The following is a 24,631-nucleotide window of genomic DNA, read 5'->3' on the forward strand; positions in this document are numbered from 1 at the left end:
TTTAGTTATTACAGAGCGTCTGAAGAGCCTTTCCGATGTATTGACGACTGCTTGTGGAAGCTATTCTATTTATAATAATCATGACAAGGTAAGAGTATGCACTTGGTAGTTTTAATACATATTATGCTTTGTTAATAGTTACTTCACGACTGCTATCTCTTTCATATCAAAAGGAAACTACAGACTTACTTACTTACGCGGTCTTATGAGCAATATTTGCGCATCTTTTCGAATAATTAATTAAGCAAGTGTGAATTTTTTTAGTTCAACTTAACCGAGGAGTGTTTCAGATCTGGGGACTCTTTTTCCTCTGAAAGCTTTACTTTCAAGTCAATCCAAATTTATATGTCAGTTACATCTTATGCATCATTTTGTTTTCACTGGAAAAAAACCGCGCGAACTCTAGTTGAGTCAGACAGAATAATACCAGGCGAAATTGAACGATCAACGAGATTGTCATCGATTGATAATGGTAATTGAATTAAGAGGAGTGCAATTTGGTTTGAAATCATACGCGTGATTTTAAAATGGAAAGAGCTGCATGGCTATCACGCCAGTGATGAAATTCCCCGTCTTTGGAACGAACTGGTGATTTAATGTTAACAACTCAGTTGAAAACGTAAATTGGCCACCGTAAGTAGCTAAAAGGCTGACGTTTCGAGCGTTAGCTCTTCGTCAGAGCGATTGACGAAAAAGATGCTACAACCACAAGGTAGGTACAGCCAGAGACTGGCCCTGCAAAACCCACAACGCACACCCAGTGTCTAACTGCATTAGACAATTCTTGTCTTCAATCTTTAGCAGTGAATAAAATTCAGATCTGGACATTACATGAACATCAGACACCACATACAACTCCTCTTTTTCAGATAATTATCCCTGAGGTGGCTCTTTTTCAAAACCCATAACATTGTCTCCACCTTTCTTACACACTCGAACGATATGTCCTCGTAACTTGCAATGGCGACACACAACATTCCTAAATCTGCATTTAGATCTTAAATGATGGTACTTTTGTCGTAGCTGTTTTGGAAGCCCAAGACTTCCGGACTTTTTAGCCAGTTGTTTGTGCTTGGTGTTTTTACTTTTTTTGTGTGTTCGTAGCATTCCCCAATAATCCCCAAATTGAAATCTCGTTATTTTCTCCTAACTATTTGCCACTTTGTTTTGTTTTGCTTGCGCGACTTTCCTGAAGATCAATTTAATTTAAACTTTCTGCACTGTAAGGGATAGACTGACGTATCCTCAGCTGATAAGCCTCCTGAAAATTTTTCATGCGCATTATGAGATTAGTAATAATAGAGTAGATTTGCGTAAGCCGTTCGTGGGTTTGTCTGCAAATGCTAATAAGAATAACATTAAGAAGAGTTGTGAACATTTATTCAATCAACCAATGCTACAAAAGAGTAGTGATTTCGTCGGGTTGGTGGCTGTTAAGTCACAGTAAGCAACAAAAAGGCAAGTATATTCAAAAGCACTAAAATGACATGCGTGCATCCACATCCATGACCTTTTGGCTCCACAGAATGTTATTGGCTCGTTCTTGGCTAAAAACGACAGTCTAGTACATTCCAACATGTGCCTAATATTCTTGTGAGTCGTGGCCTGTTTGGTTGGGCATGCGTGATTCCAGGGTTCACAACCGTTATTAATTGTTCTTCTAGATATCATTTCGTGACCATCTCATCAGCATATAACAAAAAGGTCTGTAGGGGCCAGCTACGCTTGGCAGAATAAATTCTATGCGTCTGATTCTTTGTATTCTTGTACAGGATAATAAAAACGAATAACAAATGAGGATCTATCCGGCGACGATTCGAAGTTATTGCTTCTTACACAGCCTAAGATCCTTCGCTAAAACTAACTCGGTAAAAAACGGCAAAAAAAATCCTGTAAGCAACGCTCAAACTACGCACGTGGCGTGGGCAACTGCGCCCAAGGCATATTGTCAGCAGCGCAGCAGAGGGGCATTTTCTGCGCATGCGCTAGGAAAAACGAAAAATGAATGACAAGTATACCAATATTTCTAACTCTGTGAATACTCGTGGTGTTGGCTGGCCCCTCTGGTGAGGATATTTTAATGATCAAAGTACGAACAAAACGCGAAAAAAGCCCGAAAACTTGAAGTTTGAGATTTGAATTACTGAAAATCAAGATGTGTAAATGAGACAGAAAACCTTTAAGGTTAGTCTTAAGATGTTGATGTTTTACTTGTAAAAATCACAAAGTTGTATTCGAAGACGGATCGTGAGATATTTGATCCGATGAAAGAAGTTAATTTTGAACGTGATCTTAATTTACTTCAACTTTGAAATATAATTGCGTTAAGTTCGAGGTGGCCCCCAAACTTCAAATCACTTCAGATAACGTCATCTTTTCTTTCTCTTTGTAGTCATATTGGACACAAGGCTTTAAAAAATGTTCCAGCTTCAGGATTGAGTTGCTCTTACAACAACTTTCGGCGAATTCGTTTTTGGGAGGTTTAGGTGGATTTTCTAAGTCACGGCTCACAACTGTCTTCGGCCCTTTTGCTCTCCAAGTCTGTTAAACATAGTAGGTAGGCATGTGTCTTAGCACCGGTTATAGTTTGGTTTTCATCAACTCCGGCTTAAGCTTATCTTTTCCTGAGTTTTAGTGGGAATTTTTTCAATTGCCTTTTTGGGCTTCAGGTGCTAAATGGAGGAAAAACTTCGATAGAACTTATTTATCTCACTCGCCCCCAAAGCCCTCACCACTGTCAGTTAATTGTTTATTAATTTGGCTTTCGATCAAACTCGTCCAATTACCCCTAAAAAATGCGTGGACTCTTCCTCACGAGTTTAAACAGGTGACGCTTTCTCTATGTTCGTTTTACGAGAAGAATGACGTCAGCTTTATTCTGTCATGCTTATTTCACAAAAATGCTTCTGCCTTGCGAAATTAGTTTTAAGTCAAAGTTTTAGACGAAGCTTACAGACTAACTTAATCGAACTTGCTGTGTTAAAACAAATGGACAAGTACTCAATTATCATAATCCTGCTTGTTCTGTTTCTAATGTCTAATTAAACCTTTTTCAAAATTTATTTCAGCTTTAAAACTGCTATGTTTGAGCCATGTAATCCATTCTTCCAGTCTCGCATAACCATCCTTTCTAGATATTTGACAAAGTGGCTGACATTTCCAAAGGAACTGGTGGCAATAATGCCCCCCTGGAGACCATGTGTGTGACTTTCAAAAAGACAAATACTTGTCTTATTAAAACAAAGTACCATTGACTTGTCTGGTGGCACAATCAATACAGCTGCAAATGATGGATGCATATGATGGTTTTGTGTGAGGTGGTCTTCAAGGTCTCTCACAGTAAAGAAACCCAGATCTGAAGTGATTTCAAGTTTCTTCAAATGTTTATCATTTTTTCCATGCTGAAGGACTTGTCTGACTTCCAAATTTGGTTACTGATCTGGCAGGTTGAAAGAGTCATACGACTGATTTCCTTTTATCGTGACATTAGTATACATAGGTATAGTAATGTCGAGGTCTTGTAACTGGGTGGGAATTTGAAGGGCTCCCTCCAGAAAATCAAGTGCAGCAAGTACTGCAATCACAGTGCAGGCATTACTACCACTAAACTTTCCACCAATGGAGGACTGGCAAATGTACAAGGGCAGTAGCCACTCAGTTACATCAAGATGTTGTGCAATAGTGACATTTATGCGAAGAGTGCTCTGAGAATCTGGTGTGGGTAGAGATTAAACAGACCTTCAAGAGCGAATAATTGCATGATAAGCCTAGCTTTCACATGTCCACTTGATCTTTATAATATATCAAATCTTATTGTAAATCAAACATTCTTGATCATGAATAAATCATTCTTTAAAGTTAAAAAACATATTGTTCCTCCTGGTTGTTATGGTTGTAACACAATAACTTGTTCGCATCTAAAGCTTTTTTGGTTAATGATGATGTTTACCTTGCTTTATTCGCCTTGAGATCCTTATAAACTTTGTTGGAAATAAAAAGAATTGTTTTTTACCTAAGATCTTGTCTAGAAAGCCAAGTTTTTTTTAAAAAAATCTGATCGATTGACCTAATGAGTCTTTACAGTGTTGTTGTCACACAATAACTCGTTCACGTCTAAAGCTTTTTCGGTCATTGGCGATGTTTACCTTACTTTCTTCACCTTGAGATCCTTATAGACTTTGTTGGAAATAAAAAGAATTGTTTTTTTACTAAAGATCTTGTCTAGAAAGCCAAGTTTTCATAAAATAATCTGATCGACTGACATGATGAGTCTTTACAGTATTGTCACACAATAACTCATTTGCGTCTGAAGCTTTTATATTCATTGGCGATGTTCACCTTGCTTTATTCGCCATGAGATCCTTATAAACTTTGTTAGAAGAAAACAAAATTGTTTTTTCACTAAATATCTTTTAATTTTCTATATGTCTATCTTCTAATAAGTTGTACTGGATTGAAGACCAACTCGCCGACATCTCTACTCGATTTTACACGTTGGCGAGTTGAACTGTCGGCAACTTGACCGTAATTCTTACTCTCATGCTGGTTTGCTGTGTGCCATGAACAAGGGCAATTTGAACTACTGATTTCATCACTAACTGTGCAGGTACAATTTTCACAGAAATAACATTTGACCTGTGCATTGTTAAGCCTCTTGTGTCCATGAACAGGATGGTGACATTGTCTACAGTGGGGAGGTGCCTTGTTGGGTGAAGGTGTGGTTTGGTTGTAAGTTTGACTCTGGCTAAGGTTGGAAGATGTGAGTGGTTGAGTTGCTGGATTTAGGTTGGAAATCTCATCGTTTAACGGTTTGACAACCCTATCAAACTCTTCCCTCTCAATTTCTTCTACCCCAGGGATTTCAGTTAATAAATATGTTGGCACTGCTGATGTTTCATTACTGTGATTAGTTTAGGATTCAGTTTCATGCATGTTAGATGCAGGATGTAGAATGGCTTTTTTAGCTGTCTCACCAAGCTCTTTTACTTTTTTTTTAGAAACTTCTTACACAGTGGACAAAGGCAAACATCATGGAATGAGTGAAAACAACCATGCAAGAGGGTCCAATCCTCATCTTGGCTGGAAATGTTACACAGAGGTAAATCACATTTTTTTGTTTGATCCGGCTTGATATCTCAGTGATACCCTAAAGGTAAAACAGTCATCTTCATATTTTTGTTGGGGGACATTGTTGGCAGTGTGTCATGAGTTGGAACGCTTGTGTTGTAGCTGTTGTTTGAGGAGAATTGACTCTGCCCTGGACTCTGAGAGATTTTTATAAACATGGAGGACAGTGCTTGAGCACATCTCACTTTTAGTAAGCAAAGTTGGTTGTATGAGAAAGAAAACTGCTTAGGTGTGGTGAAAAATGACCTGTAGTGTGATTGTTTACCCTTTGACTGGAAAATGGACTTTGCTTTCTTTCTAAGTTCATCAGCAGAATCAGAACCTTTTGTCTGTGAACGGAGTATGCTCATTCATTTATTCATCAAAAATGGCAATGTAATTCCTTATTAGATTATACAGTTGTGGAGCATGTTTCCCCAGTGAGAGCACATGTTGATCCAAGTAAGTGGTACTTTGTTACAGTGCTGGTGTTGAAGGCAAGTAAACATGATCCAAATCCTGATCATTGCTCAAAAATACTCAGAGAAATTGTTAAGTTTGAAAGAAATGCTATATATCAACAACACCAAAGGTATATAGCTGTCTCGTTAAGTGAATAGGGTCCCATACTCTGCATCCTTGAAGCAGGTGAACTTTGACATCACAGTGTGGCGTATAAGTGTCCAACCTGTGACCATATACAATCTCAAGAATCAGACTAATCCTCCAGGGTTTGGGATTATCTGCCAATCTGCTTTTTGGTAAAATTGTTTCATATACTGCTTTGAAAAACGAATGGTAGGAATGAACAATGTGTTCTCTGCTGTTTAGGGAAATGTGAAGTGGCCCAATAGTTGGTACTAATGACAGAATGGATGACTGTGATGTTGTTTGTGGCAAGCTGTTGTTCAAGAGATTGTCAGTAGTACCAGATGTCATTGGAAAAGAATATGAGGAATGATCAGGTAAAATATTGTCCTGTTGCAGAGGAGCGTCTGAAAATCTTGGATGAGAGCTGACAAATGTCTTAAGTGATTCATATATGATTTGTCTACAATAAAATTGGCATGGCCAATCCCCTGGCTGAAAAACAATAAATTTCTTTGATTGAGCAGCCAAGCCAGTGTGCATTGCTACATCATAGGCAGTATCAAAGTCCCCCTTTGACTTCAGTCTCAGTTCTACAAAATCTAATAGGTGCAAATCATCCATTTTGCCCATTGTTCACACATTGTCACTGTCACAGCATTGATGAATGTTGATTCTATGTCTCTCAAATTCAGGAATAAAAAAATGCCTTAGTGAGCCAGTCAGGCATCACAGAAGCATAGCTCTCACTGATGTTGTGCATGGATGATGCAGCAGTAATTAGTTGTATGCATGCTTCAATATCTATACCATTTTGGTCTTGAGTACAAAGGGCATGTGTTACAGGTACAGCTGAAATATCTTTAAAAGCTTTAACAACTATGGTACACATTGTCTTTGCCTCAGACAATTTTTCCTCTTGTGGTCTTCTTTTTGTGTGAATGGCTGTGAAATCATCAATTATTAGCACTATTAGCCATTTGCAATCTGTAGCTGTACATATAAAATATTCAAAAGATTTGAAATGAGACTGTGACATTTTGTGCATAACATTGTTTAAAGTTCTTCTGGAACATGTATGCCCCATGATATGTTCTGTTTCAATGCCCTCTTGATTTATGAGATTACTATTGAGATAAAGAGCATGATCCATTTGAAGAGGATTGCATGTTTGGCTGAGGTAGTAGCGCAAATTGTAAATGAATGAAACAACCCTTTTTTCGTTTAGATGTATGCGGTCTGTGGAATGCTGAGAACCAGTGACTGAATCCAGAATAGTGTCAAATAACTTTGTTGCACCTGCTGATATGCAAAACTCTCTAAAACTGTCTGGATCATACACTGTTTCTGCTTTGTTAAATACTATGTCATCATAAATCTTTTTCTTGACCAATGCTATTTCCTCTGTCATATCACATCCTACATTGGGTGGGAAATAAAATTTGCATTCAACTGAAATCTGAATTTCATATTGTTGCAAGTCATAATAATTAGGGGCTCATTATGTGAAAGCCTCATATGGTAGTTCTTAAAAACAAGTTTCATTACTACTTCTGCCACAATGTACGTATGATATCATAGCAAGGTTAACAAAACTCTTCTCATTATTTTGATTTAGTCATCTAGTTTTGTTCAGTCTTGTTCCTGGGGGATACAAGCTATGGAAACAAGTTTGACTTTCAGTATCAAGGATACTATCAGTTGTACAAGTTTGTTTTTATTGCCTGTAATAAGAGTCTTGTCAGACCATCAGGTTGTTACGAAATGCTTGTTATTTAAAACGGTCGAAGATTGAAGTTGCCAAGTGCATATCTGTCTTTGATGAACATCAATAAAGTTTTTATTTGGAGATATTTGATTCATTAACCAGTTGGGGTTAGTGTTGGAATTGGCCAGCAATCTTTATTCAGTAATTTACATTTCAACAGGAAGCCCAAAAGTTTGACTGGTTTTAATTTGCATATTCTTATCCTTTCAGACATTCCATTCAGAAGCTGAGGATGCCTTTGCACTTATTCCTCCACAAATGGTGCAATTCCTATGTGTTTTGGTTCAGGGGTAGTTTGGTCCAAATAAAGTATTCAATTTTAAATGAAATTCGTCACATTATAAACTTATTCAAAGATGCGTTCCTTTTTTTCAAAGTAGATTTTTAAGTGTCTAATATTGCTAATTTCAGCTCCCAAATCTGGAATTTCCAAGACAAATGATTGAAAAAGGTTACTTACTCGCTGATAAAATCCGTAATTTTTCCTCCATTTCTAATAAACTCTCCCTGGATACAACTACCATCTCTCTAGTACTACTGCTATCTGACTTTTCTTTACTCAACATTGATCTTTTGTGTTTGGGTATTCGTCCCCGTTGGTTGCGATTCATGTCAACAAACTTTTGAACAAAAAAGAAACTTTGGTTAAATTTTAATTTTTGCGTAAGTGAGTACTTCAAATGTTCAGTGATAACTTGAGATAGCACTAACATACTGAAACGAATTTCCAGTTCGCCTGTGTTCTTCTACAGCCCTCCTACATCCTTCACAAATAACGTCCTCTGCATCGATCGCTCTCCCTACTATCCCAAAACAACACTTGAATTCTTTTTCATAACTTTTCGCCTTATGAAAGTAACGCGGCTGGGACTTTCTCCCGCACATCACGCAACCATTTTTCGATTTTTTCGCGCTTTCAGCCAAGTAACATTGAGAAAAAATCTCGAACATGACAACGAACACAAATAGACGAGCCATTGTATTTCGTGCTCCACTACTACCGCATCTATTCGAAAACTGGCGGGAAACAAATACGTACGCGCGGTGCGGGCGCATGCCAGCGGTTACTCTCAACAAACAACTTCTACTGGCGCATTCGCAGCAAAATACACCTCTGCTCTCTGCTCCCCTCTGCTCAGCAGCGCTACAATCGGTATGTAATCGCGACGAATCATATAAGGTCATATAAATTCACTTCACCATGAGTGCAAAAATCCCAGCATGCTCCTTGGCCAGGAACACGTCAATTATTCTCAAAGAGTGCAGAGCGCAGAAATTAAGTACAGAGAGTTGAAATTAAATTGCTTGACAACTAAACTGCAAGGTACACCAAAATAGAATGGCGGACAGCTTAGGAGATAGTTACAACATTTTAATTCTGAGTGTTTGGGGGATGGAAAAGAACAAAAACACCCAAAAAAGTACAAATAACTGGCATTAAGTTGGAAGGCTGAGGCTTCCAAAAACAGCTATAAAAGCATGAAATCCTCATAGAGTTTTACTTTATGAGAGTTCATAAGGGAGATGGGATTATGAGTGATCATAAGTACGACTTCAGACCAGAATTGGCTCCACTCAGTTCAATTGTCATTGTTAATGAGAGGCAAATTCATCAATAACAAGGTCACATATAGTCCTTACACATTTTTGCTGATTCCTAAAGAGAAGTTATCGAATTTCATATAGTATATTTTATAAATTGTGAAGTACAAGTAATTTTCATTGTGCTGCGTTTTCCATTTATAAATTTTCATTACTTATTGACTGAATGCAGGGTTTTTCTTTTCAGACTATCTGTAGAAAGCCATGAGTAGTAATAAAAGACGTCTTTCAAAGGATATCACAGGAGAACCTAAGAAAACAAAACACGATGTACATGTAAATGCTGTAAGTACCAAGAATACCCTTACACACTGTTTTAGTGCGCTTTTTGATGAGGTGTGATGAAACCTAAACCAAGCAATCACAACACCAATCATAGCAAGGAAAGTATCAAATAAGAGTACTCAAAGTAAGAAAGTATAAACAAGCAAATGGTTTGAAGTATGGGAAAATACAATTGACCTTGGTCAGTTGCTATTGGTTGTCATCTTGAATCACATTGGCTAAGAAAGTGGCCAAGTTTTCAGGACCAATTTCAGAGTGAAGGTAAGCAAAACCTAAGGGATTGCTTTCGATGATCAGTAAAAGTGGCCCTTTTGTGTAAACATAATTTGTTAATACATACTGCAATCATAGTGTTTCAAGCAATCTTATTGATTTATTTACTAATGTATGACAATCACATGGTGGACTCTTTTTCTCATGGATAGCTTGTTATCTTTCTTGCTTTGTAGAGTCAACAGGATGATGAAGTGTTGTATGACAGGTTTGTTCTACACCACCTGTTACTTGAGTGGTATTTGTGTTTGTTAGTGATTTTGCATGGACATAGAGTAGTGTCCTCAGGCCATTGATAGTATTAGTTTCATTAAAACTTGTTTAAACCACTGAACATTACTGGTGGTCAGAGAGTCCTGGTAATACCAAGTTAACATGGCCTCTTAAAATTTAGGATTGTCGTTCAGTTTTGTACTTTACACAAAATGGGGTTGCTGCTTATGCACCAATGCTATGCCAGAAAAGAAATTAGATTAAATAAGTGCTTTCCCTTTGATTAAGCACCCCGCATCTCAGCCTTTTGCTCCCAAGATCTCATTACCAATTCTCCTTACTGACCCTGCCATACCATTGTTATGATTTTAGTTCCAAGAATTTAGTGTTAGATCAACTAATAATCCCCAAATTAACATTTCTTTTCTTCATAACTTGTCTGCATAATATTATATAATAATTGTGTGGAGAAATTCTGTCTTGGTGACTCCTAGAAATTAAAGGGTTAAGAAGCATTCTATGTCTTGTGCTTAATTTGATGTGCTTAGTAACAGATTTACAATACCTGCAATTGTTATTAAGCATGCTGTTTTTTATATTTAGAAGTCATTAAATGTTTGCATAGCAAAAACTACTGTTCATATACAGATGCAATTAATCTGATTTGTTCTTTTTATAGCGGTTATTTTGAGTCTCAAGGAAGTGATGCATACCTCACTGGAGCTGGTGCAACATGCAGGTAACTTAGACATATTTTACACAGTGTAGCCCAGAAGCAAGCTGATCATACATATTGCAAACTTACATAGATTAGTTTGCATGTAAGAATTATTGTGTAATACTGTATAATCAAGGTGTGAATGTGAGTGCCAAACAGAAAAGGTAGAAAAGGGTTTTTTAGTCATTAGTAAGTACCTGAAACCAATTTATACCATTCAAGTAGAGAAAAATGGCTCTGATTTTTTGTTTTGATAATTTACACTCTGAGTGTAAATTACCAAACAAAATTCAGAAGAAGAAAGAAATGGAAGTTCAAAATTTTTTGCCAACATTAAATCTTGAAAACAGGACACAAACAACCAAAAAAAATTGTGGGACATGGAAAGAATTAAGCACTTATTTTTAATGCGCTGATGGCATTGGTTTTAATGTGATGAAGAAATTGTGATAGATTTTTGAAAACTGTATAAATTCATTTTCTTTAGCTAGGTGGTCAGGTTATGCAGATTCCATTTTTCAAATAAGAAGGAAAATTTTAATAATTCAGAGGAGAGACAATCCATCTTTCCATATAATATCTTAAAGATGGTAAATCATTTACAGCAATCATTATGCAATCTAAAGAAATGTTATGGAGTAGTTGATTACCTGATCTATGACTTAAAATGTTATTCATCAAATGTTCAGTCTCACCCATTAGGAGCAGAACCATATATAATGGAATGTTAACTGAGTATCTAGAGTAATTTGGTCTGAAATCATACAGCTGTATGCATGATTTCAAAATCAAATGAGCATGCAGTGTAAGTTTGATTTGAAATCACAAGTATTATTTTTTTGGGAAAAAAAAGGTTTTTGGAAAAAAAGTTGCAAAGCATGTCTCACAAGTAACAAAAGGTAAACACTACAGCATATACTGTTGAGTACATGCATAAGAGTTGCATGAGGCAGTAGCAGAGACTGATTCTAGCTTTAGGTTAGTTATGTTATGTTAGCTTTTTTGTCCTTCATTTTCCTGCAATTTGATTGGTTACTTTAAAAAAGCCTTGAAATCTTAGGGTTGCTTTCTCACTGGCTGAGAAAAAGATGTGCAATTAGTGAATAAATTGCACTGCTGTGAACTAATCAGATTGCAAGGATCACCAGTGATTTCAAAATGGATGTATATCAAACTTATATATGTATATCAAAAAGTAATTCTCTGATGAAAGCTGTTAAGGGTTGTTCAATCCCCACAAACAAGCTTAATGATTGCTCCTTAAATTCTGACCTTTGTTTACTTTGAATAATTGTTTACATTATCCTTACTACAGGGAAAATTCATTCCAAGAAAATGATGTTGAACGTATGGAAATCGATGAAAATGAAGACAAACAAGAAGGAAATTCTTTCTTCAGTAACTTAAAAGGTAATTTAAATGATATTGCTAGTGTAATATTGATATTGGGTTCCCAGAATGCACACTAGAATTTTAAGAAAACTGTACTTATTTTGAACTTACTGCACATGGCAGACACTTCACATAAATAATTATTGTTTGCAGTAGTTGGTGTTCACAATTGCTTACATTCTTTGAAAAAGTGTTTTGGGAAAAATACAGCAAGCAAAACCTAATTAAATGTAATTAAATATTATTGTTTACATTATCCTTACTACAGGGAAAATTCATCCCAAGAAAATGATATTAGATGTATAGAAATCAATGAAAGTGAAGACGAACAAGAAGGAAATTCTTTCTAAGCACTGAGGGAACTGGCAGTAACAGGTAATTAAAATGATAATGTTAGTATAATACTGAAATTGGATTCCTAGAATGCATACTAGCATTTTAAGAAAACTTTGCTTACTTTGAACTTAATGCACATGGTAGAAGTGTTGCATTTGTATTATTGTTTCCAGTAGTTGGTGTTCAAAAACACTTGTATTCTTTGAAGAAAATGTTTTGGTAAAATTAGGGCAAGCAAAACTGAAAAGCTCCTAGTCCACAGTAAAACATGGTTGATTTACTCCTCATACTTTTAAAGACTTCGTTTGCATGTATTTCCCACAAACCTGCGTCTCACCCACTGCATCTGTAAAGTTTTCTGAAGCATGTTGCTGTCAATAAGATGTTTGCAAATACTGTTTTTCCATACGTTTAGTGGAAATTTAATGTGATGAACATTTCCTGTGTGGACCTTCATACATGTATTTTAGTTTTATTGGGTGAATTGATTCTTCTGACTGGAAAACGATTCTTATGATAGGGAAATAACCCTAAGAAAACTGAATTCAGACTTAGGCAATTAACACAAGAAATAAAAAAACTGGTGGTGAAATTACTTTTATGTAGCAACCACTCATTCAATACCAGCGAGATATTGGCGAGGACCCTCAAGCATTATACATTTTGCTCCTCAATTTTTCTTGTTAGATTTATTTACTCGTGAAACATTCCATATATTGTATACAGGGAATTCTGTGAAAATCATTTGTATTGCACTATAAGTATTGGAGAAGATCATGCAAGTCAGCAGAAAAAGGAGAAAAATAGAAGTAAGAAAGAGGGCAAAGAATCTGGAAATGAAGATCAAAGCAAGATTATTCTACAGAAGTGCAACGCTCTCCTAAATTCTGGTGGGGGAGTGTTGGAAATGAAAATTTCCGACCCCCAGACTTGCAGCACAAGTAAGAAGGATCCTGTGGATAGTTTCTGGCAAACTATTGAGGAGCAATTGAGAAAAATGATTCGCCCATCAAAGTATAAAAAGGTTTTCGACCGAAGTGTACTGTCTGACAAAATATTGCTGTTCATCAATGCTCCTAGTCACGTCTGTACAATGAAATACAACTTATTTTTACCAGGAGATGCGGGTGTTTATGAAGCTACTTACGACGATGTCGTCGATTTTCTGAATCTGAAGGCTGACGGCCCCAAACAGGACTTAAATTCATATATACGAGTGCCCTTGAAAGAGCTTCCGGAGGTACCAGATCATTTTTTTGACCAGGAGATAATCAGTTTGATCGAGTGCAAACAAGTCCAGTTGAAAGAATTCACTTCTGATTCTCCTTTGTTTTCAAATCATAAGCAGCGTTTTCTCATCGCCAGACAGTTGTCAGCTTTTGGTAATTGTGATGGTGGGGTTCTTCTTATCGGAGTAGCAGATGACCGAAGAGTTTCTGGCGTAGACATGGAAAAAAATAGTAAAGAGCATGTAGAAGAATGTGTCATTTCCCTTGTCACGAAGATTTGTTGTGATTTTGAGATTAAAAGAGGAATCCATTGGGATTTAAAGTTCTCTGATGTCTCTGGATCTGAATCCAAATCTGTCATAGTAATTAAAATGGCAGGATTTCGGAACTCCGGTGGAATTTTCGGAAAATGCCCTGAAAGTTATGAATTACGATGCGATGAAAATGGCCAGCAGGTTCCTCATCCCGTTGCATTTGACAAGTGGAAGGAGAGAATGAAGCCTGATGATACAGATTTGACAGGGAATACTAGAGGTGTGTACTTGTACAAAGATATGCGCTTTTTGGTAAAGGAATATGATTAGTTTATAAAAGCAATAAACTGCGCAATTTATCGGTTTACTGGCGTAATAACTCAGTTGGAAGTACTCTCGGAAAAATTGGAAATCGCTTGTCTCCGACGCTTGATTTACAAACTTTCTTGGTGTCCTCCCAACATCCCGCGAGGGATATCCCGTCGGTATCCCGATAGAAAGTGTGGCCCATAAATTTTATAAAACAAACTTACAATGGTTAAATTTTCTTTGGGTTTACCGATGCAATAAACGATGATCATTTTCGTAATAACTCCAAGTTCAACCAGAGGGGTTTTTTGTTGTTCAGGTCAAATCGTACAACGAATGAATCTAAAGAACATAAGTAGCCCAAGATTGCACTGTTTTGCTTCTCTTTACTCGATCATTCGTCTAGAAATTTCGCGCCATCCTTTCAACAAATCAGACGCAAATCTAAAACTAAATGCGACTTGGTCAGTCGTGTTTTCCCGCCTTTCAGGCAAGTTTCTTGTTTTACTTTGAATTGTTATTCTTTCCTTTATATATATCATTTGCTCTGAAGGGCTGCCATGGTTACTTCGGTTTTGATTTTACAATACTCAGCCCAAAAGCACGAACCATAGCTATGACTACAGGTAAATGTTTAATTTTCTTCATGTTATCTCTTACTTTTTAGGTATGAATGGTATGCTAACAAAGTTCCAAAAGATGCAAATATCTAAGGGGTATCTTTTAACGGTGAAAGGTGATGTTCAGAGGATAAAGGATGAGTTTTTTAAAGGTAAGCTCATTTCAGAAATCTGTAAGAATTATGAAAAGCTCAGAGAAAGATGTTTTTCGTCTTGTTACGTGCGTGGGACAAAGAAAAAATTCTGAGTACCCACGAGGAATCGAACCCCAGACCTTCGGATTCCGCGCTCCGATGCTTTACCACTGAGCCACAGAAATCCTACGGCCCGGGAGGCGAGGTCTATTACGAAGTTCATATGACACGCGTCCTGCATACTGCTAGGATCAGCAATGTCGATAGCGTCATGTTTTTAAATGAATAAGAGAGATGGTAAGTTTTGAGCCCGGTAAAGAAATAGAGAAAGATGTTTTTCGTTTTTTCATGAAACGGACGCGTTTCATATGAACTTCGCAATAGACCCCGCTCACCGTAAAGTCTCTGTGGCCCAGGGCTAGAGCATCGAGCGCGGAATCCGAAGGTTTGAGGTTACGATTCCTCGTGGAGACTCAGAATTTTTTCTTTGTTCCACGCTCGTGACAAGACGAAAAACATCTTTCTCTATTTCTTTACCGAGTTCAAAAACTCTCCACCTCTCTTATTCTATAAAAAGCTTATTTGACAAGTTATTTGTTTATAAGTTTAGTTTCTGAACAACTGCGCACCTACCTCCCCCCCCTCCCCTAACCCAACGTTAACCCAAACTTGTTATCAGTTGACTGTTGTTGGGGTTTGGTGAGAAAAACAACATTAATTCGAAATTAACTTTCGTCCATACATGTACACAAAATGGATCTCTGCCTTATCTTATAAAAAGCTAGATTCTTTAGGACAAATAAAAATTTTGATTTGTCTGAATACCTGGTGGGAAAAAAAGAATGTGTGTGGTCAAGTTGTTCCATAGAACACGGGAAAAGTATTCCATCCGTAAAATTTTGTTTTCTTACCTTGATATGAAAGATAGTGTTTGAACTATTAAACTGACAATCCCCTTCCTGCGATCAATGGAACCCACTGCGAGGTACAGTATGTGCACTTACTTAAGAGATGCGTACAATGTTTGTCGCTTCCATATCTCTCGGTTGACATAGTCCTGTAGGCGATTGGCCACGGGCACGAAGAATTGCAGTACGTGGACTCTAATGTACCAGGGAATATTTTCATCACGAGTATTTTTCTGATATGTTTTCTTTGTCTAAAGTTCTCTTATCTCAGTTTTACGATATTTTAATTGCAGTTGACGAGAATTTCCCAATTTCACCGAGAGGTATAGAGTCTAGCTTTCCAGAACAGGCGCAGAAAGCGATTCTCAACATTCAAAAAGTTTGTTGTAGGAACCGTAATCGGGGTTTTCTGGCGGTATCACGTTCTTGGCTTCGCGATACTGGTGGTACCACAATCGATAGCGTCATCTGTGACGTCCTTCTTGTCAGCAGAAACATGGGTGGACTTCACCTGTACACTCTTTGCGATCCAGCAGATGAGAAGTCTCTGAAATATAGCAAAAAGGCCGCACAGTCCATAAAGAAACATCTTTCCGAAAATGGCGCCAGTGGCCAAAAGTTTTACGTGTCATACCATGTGCTACCATATGGCGCAGGTGGAGAAGTGGAACTCCCAAAACCTGACGTTCGTTACCCGAAGTCTTATCATCTCCTTGCTTCCCGAGCGAAACTTAATGAAATACTCAAAGCTATGGTGATAACTGTTGCTGCTGTGCCCTCTACTCTGTCCAGCATGCTAGGAGTGACCATTTTCAACCTCCTTACCAAGGAACAGTTTAGTTTGGTTCATCAGCAGATTGAAGTGAATCGGGAGTTATGGATCGAGGGAGCCGCTGGAACAGGAAAGACCCTTGTTGCAGTGGAATTCATGCGAGAACTTAGAAGTCGGAAGGAATTAGAAAGGGATGAAATCCTTTATGTTTGTGAAAATGAAGGCCTTGCAAGCCAAGTACGGTAAGAATTTCCCATGGTTAACTCCACTTAAGGACTAGCCTGCTTCGTAAATGATGCAAGCCGAAAACTGGTTATCAACTCATAATATTTTCGTTCCCCTCCCCACTAATTGTTCTTGTTGATTCATGCCGTTGATACCAAACCCAAATCTAGCAGGAAATTGGGACTTCGTTTACTAGTCTCAACTGGTCTCTTCTTTTTCTTTATCTTATTTTCTTTATTTATTTTTTGTCCTCTTTTCTTTGACCAATAATTTGCTTTGCTCAAGCTTTAGTGCCAACCTACCTCCTATATTTATACATTATTTACTTTTACTCAGCTAGATAAGCTTTTCAGTTATTCTGAGTAAATGTTACCTTTTTTTGTATTAATATATTATGTGTGTAAATTAAGTTTAACTTCTCAATTTGGTAATAAAGCTTCTTGTTGTTGTTGTTTACCTGATATAAGCGGTATTGGTGTATTGAGTCAGCCGTTTGCTATTGTTATCCAACTAAGATTCGAAATACGAAAAAAAGGTCTGAAACCAAAAACCAGCCTAGTGATTATCTTTTCTCAGTATGGTGAAACTTTGCGTTGCCAAGTAATGTAATCATATTTTGTTTGACTCGTTAGGAAAACCCTTCTATGCAATGCCATTTGCCGTGAAACGTTCATCAACCATGCCAAGTTTCCACAAACTAAGCATGTGATACTTGATGAAATTCACAACTTCCGGAAGCATCATAAAATTTGCTGGTATGAGAAGGCGTGGAATCTGGTGCGACAGGATGACACCAACGAACCAGGATACCTGTGGTGTTTCATGGACTTCTGCCAAAAGAGTCACTCGTGTCAGTCAGGTGTGTGTCCAAATTTAATATTCATCCTAGTTTTAGCTATATTTTACTTTTGTTAACTCAAAATTGTACATATTCATGTATTTTATCCAGATTTATTTAGTTTATTTTAACCTTTATCTTTTGTTACAAGACCCCACAAGCTTCATGCTTTAACCACCACTGTGTCCAAAATAAAGGTATTGTTTACTCCCTCACTCACTCATACACCCATTCACTTACCCACCCATCCACCCACTCATCTACCTACCCACCCACCCACTCACTCACCCACTCACTCTCCCACTCAATCATTCATTTACCCGCTTACTTACTCACTTAATTTCTTTCTTCCTTCCCTACTAGGTATTCCTGACAATACCAGGGGAAAACCGCACTTTAGGTTACGAAAGGTCATTCGTAACTCAACGAAGATATTCAAGTATGCCAAAAAATATCGTGTCGATCATGATTCGAAAAACAAGGTTGAGATAGGGCACGACTTTGTTGGAGACGATGTTAGGACATTATATTATTCAAAGAGCGAAACAACCGAACTGGATGTTCTCTTTACTACGTTGTGCCAGCTTTTTGAAGAGGGGTACAATGAGAGAGATATCGCTGTATTGTATTTGAAGCATGATGAAATTCCTTCTAATGACAGGCTCTCTGCGAAGTTGAATGGTTTATCTTGGAGGTCTGCAAAGGAAAATGATTCTGAAAACATTGTAATCAGCTCGGTTCTTAAGTACAGTGGTCTGGAAAGACCTGTCGTAGTACTTGTGAATGTACACAGGCCTCTATATAAATTTCACAAATTTCCTTTCATTTACGGTGCAGTGACACGTGCCATGGTAAAACTCGTCGTTATACGATGCAAGGAAGGTTGAATTTATCGTCTTACTAAAATATTTATGGATGGAACATTGTGTCAAAAGTTGTATCGTTGGTGTTTTCAAAAGTTTCAAAAGACATTCAGAGGAACATTGAGATTGTGCATGTAACTATCTCCCCCGATTGTCTGATCGGCATTTGTGCCAAGTCTAGAAGAAACAGTAGTGCAAGCACAGAAGAAATCTATGCTAGTACTTTTTAGATATCTCCCTCCAAATAGGTTGTCATTTTACTGCTGTTAATAATTCAATAGAGGGGCTCCGAAATTTAAGTTTTTTCTAAAACAATTTTTACGTGAACGAAAGACTATATGTTTGACGGGGATCTTGTTTACGAATAGTAGGCATCAATAGAAGGTAGTTCTCAACTGTAAGAATGTTTTAAATATATTCGATATCTTTGAAGATAAAATGTTTTTATCAGCTTATTTTACCTAGTAGAAAGTTTGTTGCTACGTGTACATATGTCACTGAAATATTGTGGTTTCTGAAAAAGAGTTTTTATCAGCTTTCTTGTTCAGTATAAACCGGACCCCTAACACCAGGTTTAAAATAAATTTAAGAAATGTATAAATGGTCTTTGATATCAGTTATAAATGAATATCTATAATGTGGATTCTCGCAGCTAAAGCAGTTCTTTTAAGACTTTCTGCGTTGCATAAATGCCTCGCTGATTTTCCTTTTTACGTTTAGGAAGTAGTACTTTGTGGAAAGATGGAAATTGAATCACAGGTGTAAAGATTTTCCTTTTTTTTTAAACGATTTCGATGATCCCGAGACGAGCTTTTGTAAAGGATTTCAATCTTAATTAAAATGATTCACATCAATACAAACGTAGTTGCTGAATATAAAGAGATTCTCCTAGCTCTTTATCGTGAAATATAAAGCTTATTGTCGGGAGGCTATACGGGGACTCTTCCTTCTCAAAGACGTGTGACTCTTGTTGTGAAAAGTTGTCAATTCAGCGGCAAGTCCTGCAGACATCTATTTGAATGAGTCTCAGGATGGAAAAAAAGTTTGAAAGGATGGAGCTTATTTTTGCTTTTACGTTTTACAAACGGATTAACCGCTTTTGTTCACTCCTAGAGATGAATTATATTAGCGATTTCACACTAGAAAAATACGTATTTCTTTTCTGTTTCGTGTCATGATGACCTCAGCAAAAAATTATATTTACCGTGATAATCGAATCCTACAAATACGCAGCGCATTTATCCTAATAAAATCTTTGAGAATAATATATATTCTTTACAAATGTAAAATTGAAGCATTTCCATGCATCACGTAAAGAGAGTATAAATCGTGAGTAAACTACTCGATTCCATGCAACAATTAAACATATGTTGCATGTGAATGTGAGACTAATGACAAAATGTAAATTTCGTTTAAAGAAAAATGTTTTTTCTGAACTGAATTTAAGTCTCGGTAACACTGTTTAACAATATAGTGTTATTTTCTCTCGTATCTAGTCGAAAAATGAATCAAGTCTCAGTATTGAGTATTTTTCTTTCGTTTCATGGAGCTTTAGTGCTCTCCATTCGAGCTCTCATTCGAGAGGGATTTAAATTTCAATTAAAACAATTTACATCAAGATAAACTAGGAGGCCAAAGAGCCTCTCAGCTGTTTATTACGAAATGTAAAGCTTATATAAGGTTTAGTTCAGAGCTTGCACGTTTGGTGCTTCTTCATTAAAATCTACCGAGGACTCCTTAGTCTAAAGATGTCAATTCAGTGTCGAGCTTTTTTTAAGATTCTCATTCAAGTCTCAGGAGGAAGGAAAGGAAGTGCCTTAAAATGTGTCATTTAACATTTGCTTTTAAGTTTTATGACCGGATAAACCCTTCTCATTTAAGACTAACCAGATGGCTCATTTCAATATACAGAATGTGCCTTGAAATGTATCTGCCGGGGAAAAAGGGTAACCAACAAAGCATCAAACGCTTTTCTAAACTTTCGTTTTCTCGTGCTTAGAGGGACATGGGAGTCAAATTTTCACTCTACACGTCGAGGGTCAATGTAGTGTTCAAAAAAGATGCTCAAAGCCAGCGTAGGTTTAAATTTGCAATCTCTATTGATAACCTTGAAGCTCGATTTGTTTTAACTAAATGTCTTTAGTGCACAATAGATGGACAAAGCACAAAAATGCCATGTTCATGAAAATACAGTTAAATTTGAATCTCTCCGAGTTTATCCTATTTTCTGTCGCTTATTTTCGATACAATTGTATTCTATCATTCCCAATGGCGGTTTATTGATGTCTCAGTGTACATTGCCTCTGGTGTTTTGTGCTATTTTGAGGCAAAAACATAATTGTGGTACAGGAGGTTGGGACATTTCCTAACTGAAGGACCCCAACACCCAAAATATCCGAAAGCATGGTTCACGTTGGAAAAGTTTCAAGAAAATTCATTGCAGCAAAAAAGTGGTAAAGAAAACTTAAACATGATCCAAAACAACAATTATCTCGAACGTGGAAACATCCGGGTATGTGGCCTTATGATGCACGAGCAAAGCGAGGCGGTTCCCAGTGGAGGTTAGGGTTATAATTAACAAAATTGGTTCATTACGTCAGCGTGCGTTCATCCGAGATATGAAGCAGGCGGGAAGTGTTGGAGAAGAAGAAAGATGCGTAAGAGTTTGCTCGAGGCGTAGCCTCGTATCACTCTAGCTTCTTGAGTGCTACCAAACCCTCGCAAAGTTGCTTCATATCTCGATGAACGCACAGCTGACGCATGAACCAATTGTTTTATAAGAAAATTTTTTCCCAAGGATTTGTTTGCTGACGTCATGAGCGTGCACACTAGGAATATGAAGCACACTCGCGCAATTGAATTTGATTAGACAAATTTACTAGCTATGTTATAAATGGAATTGACAAGAACTATTCGACGAAACAAACATCACTTCGAATATAAACAAATTTTGTTATTGAAACACCTGTTCTAGAGGCTTGAGCTACAGTTAATGCAATAAACAACTCATTCAAAGATTCCGTAGACAATGAGTCTATCCCCAACTTCAGCGCTATTTGAATAAAAAGTTCGCGACATGCGGGAACAGCTGAACATGAAGAGTTTGTTGAGCAGAAGATAAATTACACCGCGAGAGCGGAATATCTTCTCGCAATGCTTTTGGACACGATTCGTCCGAGTAGACGCCACTTAGCAAGCTACGACGGAGTTTATTTCATATCTTTGTTGTTATAAATATAGCTGTGAACGAACATGTTATTTGCCGAATTCCTGGAACGAGAAAAGCATGCTATGCACCTTGACAATAAAAATAGCCAAAATAACGTTTCAGAAAATTCCCTGTGAAAAAAGCAAGCACAATAGTCTTTTAGTCCAGGTGAAAAATTACATAATTTCAGTCAGATTTTTATTTTGCTCGACAAGTCTTGCGTGTATGTTGCTTTTTCTGAGTAACACGCAAGCTTCAAACTATGTTGTGGCTCGCAAAAAGTTTTGATGGATCATTATGTTTTGTTTACCTGTCAGTTGAACCAGTAAAGTGGTTTTTCAATTACCGCGAAAAAGGAAACTAAGCTATTCATATTTATCCCCTTGTGTTGGTTGGACATAACTCGCATTTTGGTAGAGAGGTTGTCGGTCACTAATTGTAGATAAAGCAAGCCAGCCCAACTGAGTTGCTAATTCAAGGACAAAGACACTTTAGTGTGACTCCACTCATGCAAGCCTTTGTTTTCCCACAGAAGAATTCCGATTGGCAGAATTAGAACCGTGCAGAGCTTAAAAGGGGATTCCGAGTCATCGATAGAGCTCTTCACGGCTTTTCAACAGAATGACCACGGATGCTTGTCGATTAGTGGACGAAAAACATCTGGTTAGAATTGTGTGTTTAAAAGTGAGAGTACAAAGAAAAACGAGACAATACAAGGCGCGCAGGACATCGTGAAATTCTGAATTTGAACGAAGAAACAAGTTATTGAATTGCTTTAGGGGGAACCCCGCCGCGACTCGGATTCGATTCACAAGCTAATTGAAATTTGCGATCACATCGGGACGTACTGTGGCCAACGCGGACCTTTGAATCGATTATCCGTGTAAAAACTGGCTAATCAAACAGAATCGACGACAAAACCGCTCAGCGAAGCAATACCTTTGGGTATCCTTGGCGTTTTAATTACGTTGGAAAATCTCCTGGTCTGCTTTCTGGTGTATCGCTTCCGCAAATTGCGAACTTTCACAAACGGTTTTATAGTGTCTTTGGCCCTTTCAGATATCCTCTTTGGTGTTGTGTTAATTCCAGTGAACATAGCGGACCAATCCAACCCTGCCAGAGGATATCTGGTGTCGCTTATTCTTTTTGCGAACGTTACCAATTTGTTTGCGGTAACGCTGGACCGCTATTTGGCCGTTATGAACGCGCTGCGATATTCTTACACGATGACTAGACATTTTGTCAAAATCTTGCTCACGGCCTGGATTTTACCCATTCCACTGAGCCTTCTACCGTTGATCTGGGGCAACGAGAAAGGTACAACTGCAGAAAAAGTCTATCTGTTCTTCATTGTAGGCGGTGTTGTAGTTCCTTACATTTTCATCCTGTTCGCCTACATCAAATCTTCCGTGAAGTTGCGCGACAGGTAAAGAACCTTGCAAAACTTGCAACTTACGATAATCAACAACAGACTGCTTGCGAAGGTAAACGAATCACTGGCGAGGGGCGCGTCGCTAGAGTTTTCGCTATGATAGCAGGTATCTTCGTTATAAGCTGGATGCCTGTGTTCTTCATGACCGCCGCGGATGCTTTACAAAGAGACGATATCATTCCACCTGTACTCTGGACAGTTTCGTGGTACACCATGACAGCAGGGTCGCTGTTGAACGCCGCGGTGTATGCGTTTTTCAAGCGCGACTTCAGGAAACGCGTTTCTGCGTCTTTTCCGATGCCGCACGGTTTCTTTCAGTCGACATGGTTCTGAGGAAGCTATCACTGAAGCACATCACTGAATTGAACGCAATATTTGCGGTTTTGTTTTTAGATTACTAATTGTCCTGCTGTTTTTTTGCATTCGAATTGATGTTACTAAGACTCGATATCAATATTTCGTTTGGTTTTTTGCGATCCAGGGTGTTGTATTGCGCTCACGCGGCATAAATCTTTAAAAATTCTTGATTTTTTCTTTCCAGAAAAGAAAAATATTAAAGTATTTGTGTTACAGTTTTTGACAGGGCTGGTGACACCTTCACTCCCCATTAAGCTTTTATGAAAGGAATTTAAAACTCAATATCAATTGTGATTTACTTTGAAATCATTCGTGTTTTAGATAATCAGAAGCAAAACACAGTTAGCAGCCCACATATTAGCACGATTTCTCTAAAAAAAGAAATACAATTGCGAAATCCGAGATAGTTTTTTATTTTTGTAAAAAAAAAAAAGCCTGTTAAATAGCCTTTGAACTGACATTTTGTAAAAATTTGCTAGAATATTAAAATCTGTAATGTCAACTGTAGCTAAGCTACAAAAGAACCGCCGACTTAAAAGCTTGCTTTTTAATACAAAAATCAATACAGCATGTTCATGAAATAAACTGAGTTGGAGAAAGGTGGCATTGTGTATTCTGGCAAACAAACAAAAATGAATTATTTGCTCATATACGGCGAGACAATGCTTTGGAATAAGTACAGTTGACTTTAATAAATGATTGGCAAGGATTTGCCATGATTGCGAGATTAACTGGGATTTTTCAGCTCTCTAGCAAAGGAGGCCTCAATTACTTAATTATCTCTACACACTGAAATGTTAACGTGATTAATTTTGGGGGAATTTTTTTGTGTAAGAGATGTCAGAAAATGAAAATTATGTATTGTCTTCATGTCAGGTTCACTGTACGACTTCTTTCCGCCAAAAGCGAATAATTTTAATGAGAATGCTACTTGAGATGCAGCTGAAAAGCCGTTGACTGGATCCACATTTTACTTCACAATTTCTTTGGGAAATGAATATAACCGAGAATCTGCCCATATCACCCTGCGTTAAATTTTTGGCCGTTTCCCAGACAAGTTACAACGCCTGTTTATGAATCAATGATTCCCTGTCGATAATCGAAAACCAAAGTATTGAATAGTCTAAGGAAAAAAGAATGATGCGTACCTGACAATGAAAAATTACTTTAAGAAATACTTTTCTAGAGACTCAAATTTTGA

The 24,631-nt window shown here is 37.5% G+C and overlaps 2 protein-coding genes and 1 pseudogene across 4 annotated transcripts; 2 read left to right on the forward strand and 1 right to left on the reverse strand.

Annotated features, from left to right (window-relative positions):
• Positions 1-2,024: 2,024 nt before the first annotated feature.
• Positions 2,025-19,000, forward strand: LOC131787574 (schlafen family member 13-like). 3 transcript variants are annotated; one of them, XM_066165702.1, is made up of 16 exons: positions 2,025-2,184; positions 2,393-2,557; positions 4,998-5,098; positions 5,518-5,568; positions 5,938-6,071; positions 7,673-7,723; positions 9,252-9,349; positions 9,799-9,830; positions 10,515-10,574; positions 11,869-11,944; positions 12,286-12,320; positions 13,008-14,044; positions 14,741-14,845; positions 16,029-16,749; positions 17,365-17,591; positions 17,934-19,000. In XM_066165702.1, exons 7-16 carry the CDS (start codon positions 9,269-9,271, stop codon positions 18,455-18,457), a joined length of 2,898 nt encoding a protein of 965 aa, XP_066021799.1. In that variant the 5' UTR covers positions 2,025-2,184; positions 2,393-2,557; positions 4,998-5,098; positions 5,518-5,568; positions 5,938-6,071; positions 7,673-7,723; positions 9,252-9,268; the 3' UTR covers positions 18,458-19,000. The 3 variants fall into 3 exon arrangements, with proteins under 3 accessions (XP_066021799.1, XP_066021800.1, XP_066021801.1); XM_066165703.1 differs by lacking the exon at positions 2,393-2,557; XM_066165704.1 differs by lacking the exons at positions 2,025-2,184; positions 2,393-2,557; positions 4,998-5,098; ... (3 more) ...; positions 9,252-9,349; positions 9,799-9,830 and having other exon boundaries at positions 10,561-10,574; positions 11,869-11,963; positions 12,214-12,320.
• On the reverse strand, positions 6,386-8,073 carry LOC131770265 (uncharacterized). Its single transcript, XM_066165265.1, has 2 exons — positions 7,923-8,073; positions 6,386-7,146 (listed from the first exon to the last, which is right to left on the reverse strand). Exons 1-2 carry the CDS (start codon positions 8,071-8,073, stop codon positions 6,386-6,388), a joined length of 912 nt encoding a protein of 303 aa, XP_066021362.1.
• Positions 19,001-22,528: 3,528 nt separating the features above from the next.
• On the forward strand, positions 22,529-23,857 carry LOC131787584 (histamine H2 receptor-like; annotated as a pseudogene).
• The last annotated feature ends 774 nt before the right edge of the window (positions 23,858-24,631 follow it).

The sequence above is a fragment of the Pocillopora verrucosa genome, chromosome 4 (genome assembly GCF_036669915.1).
Source record: "Pocillopora verrucosa isolate sample1 chromosome 4, ASM3666991v2, whole genome shotgun sequence".
Taxonomy (NCBI): domain Eukaryota; kingdom Metazoa; phylum Cnidaria; class Anthozoa; order Scleractinia; family Pocilloporidae; genus Pocillopora; species Pocillopora verrucosa.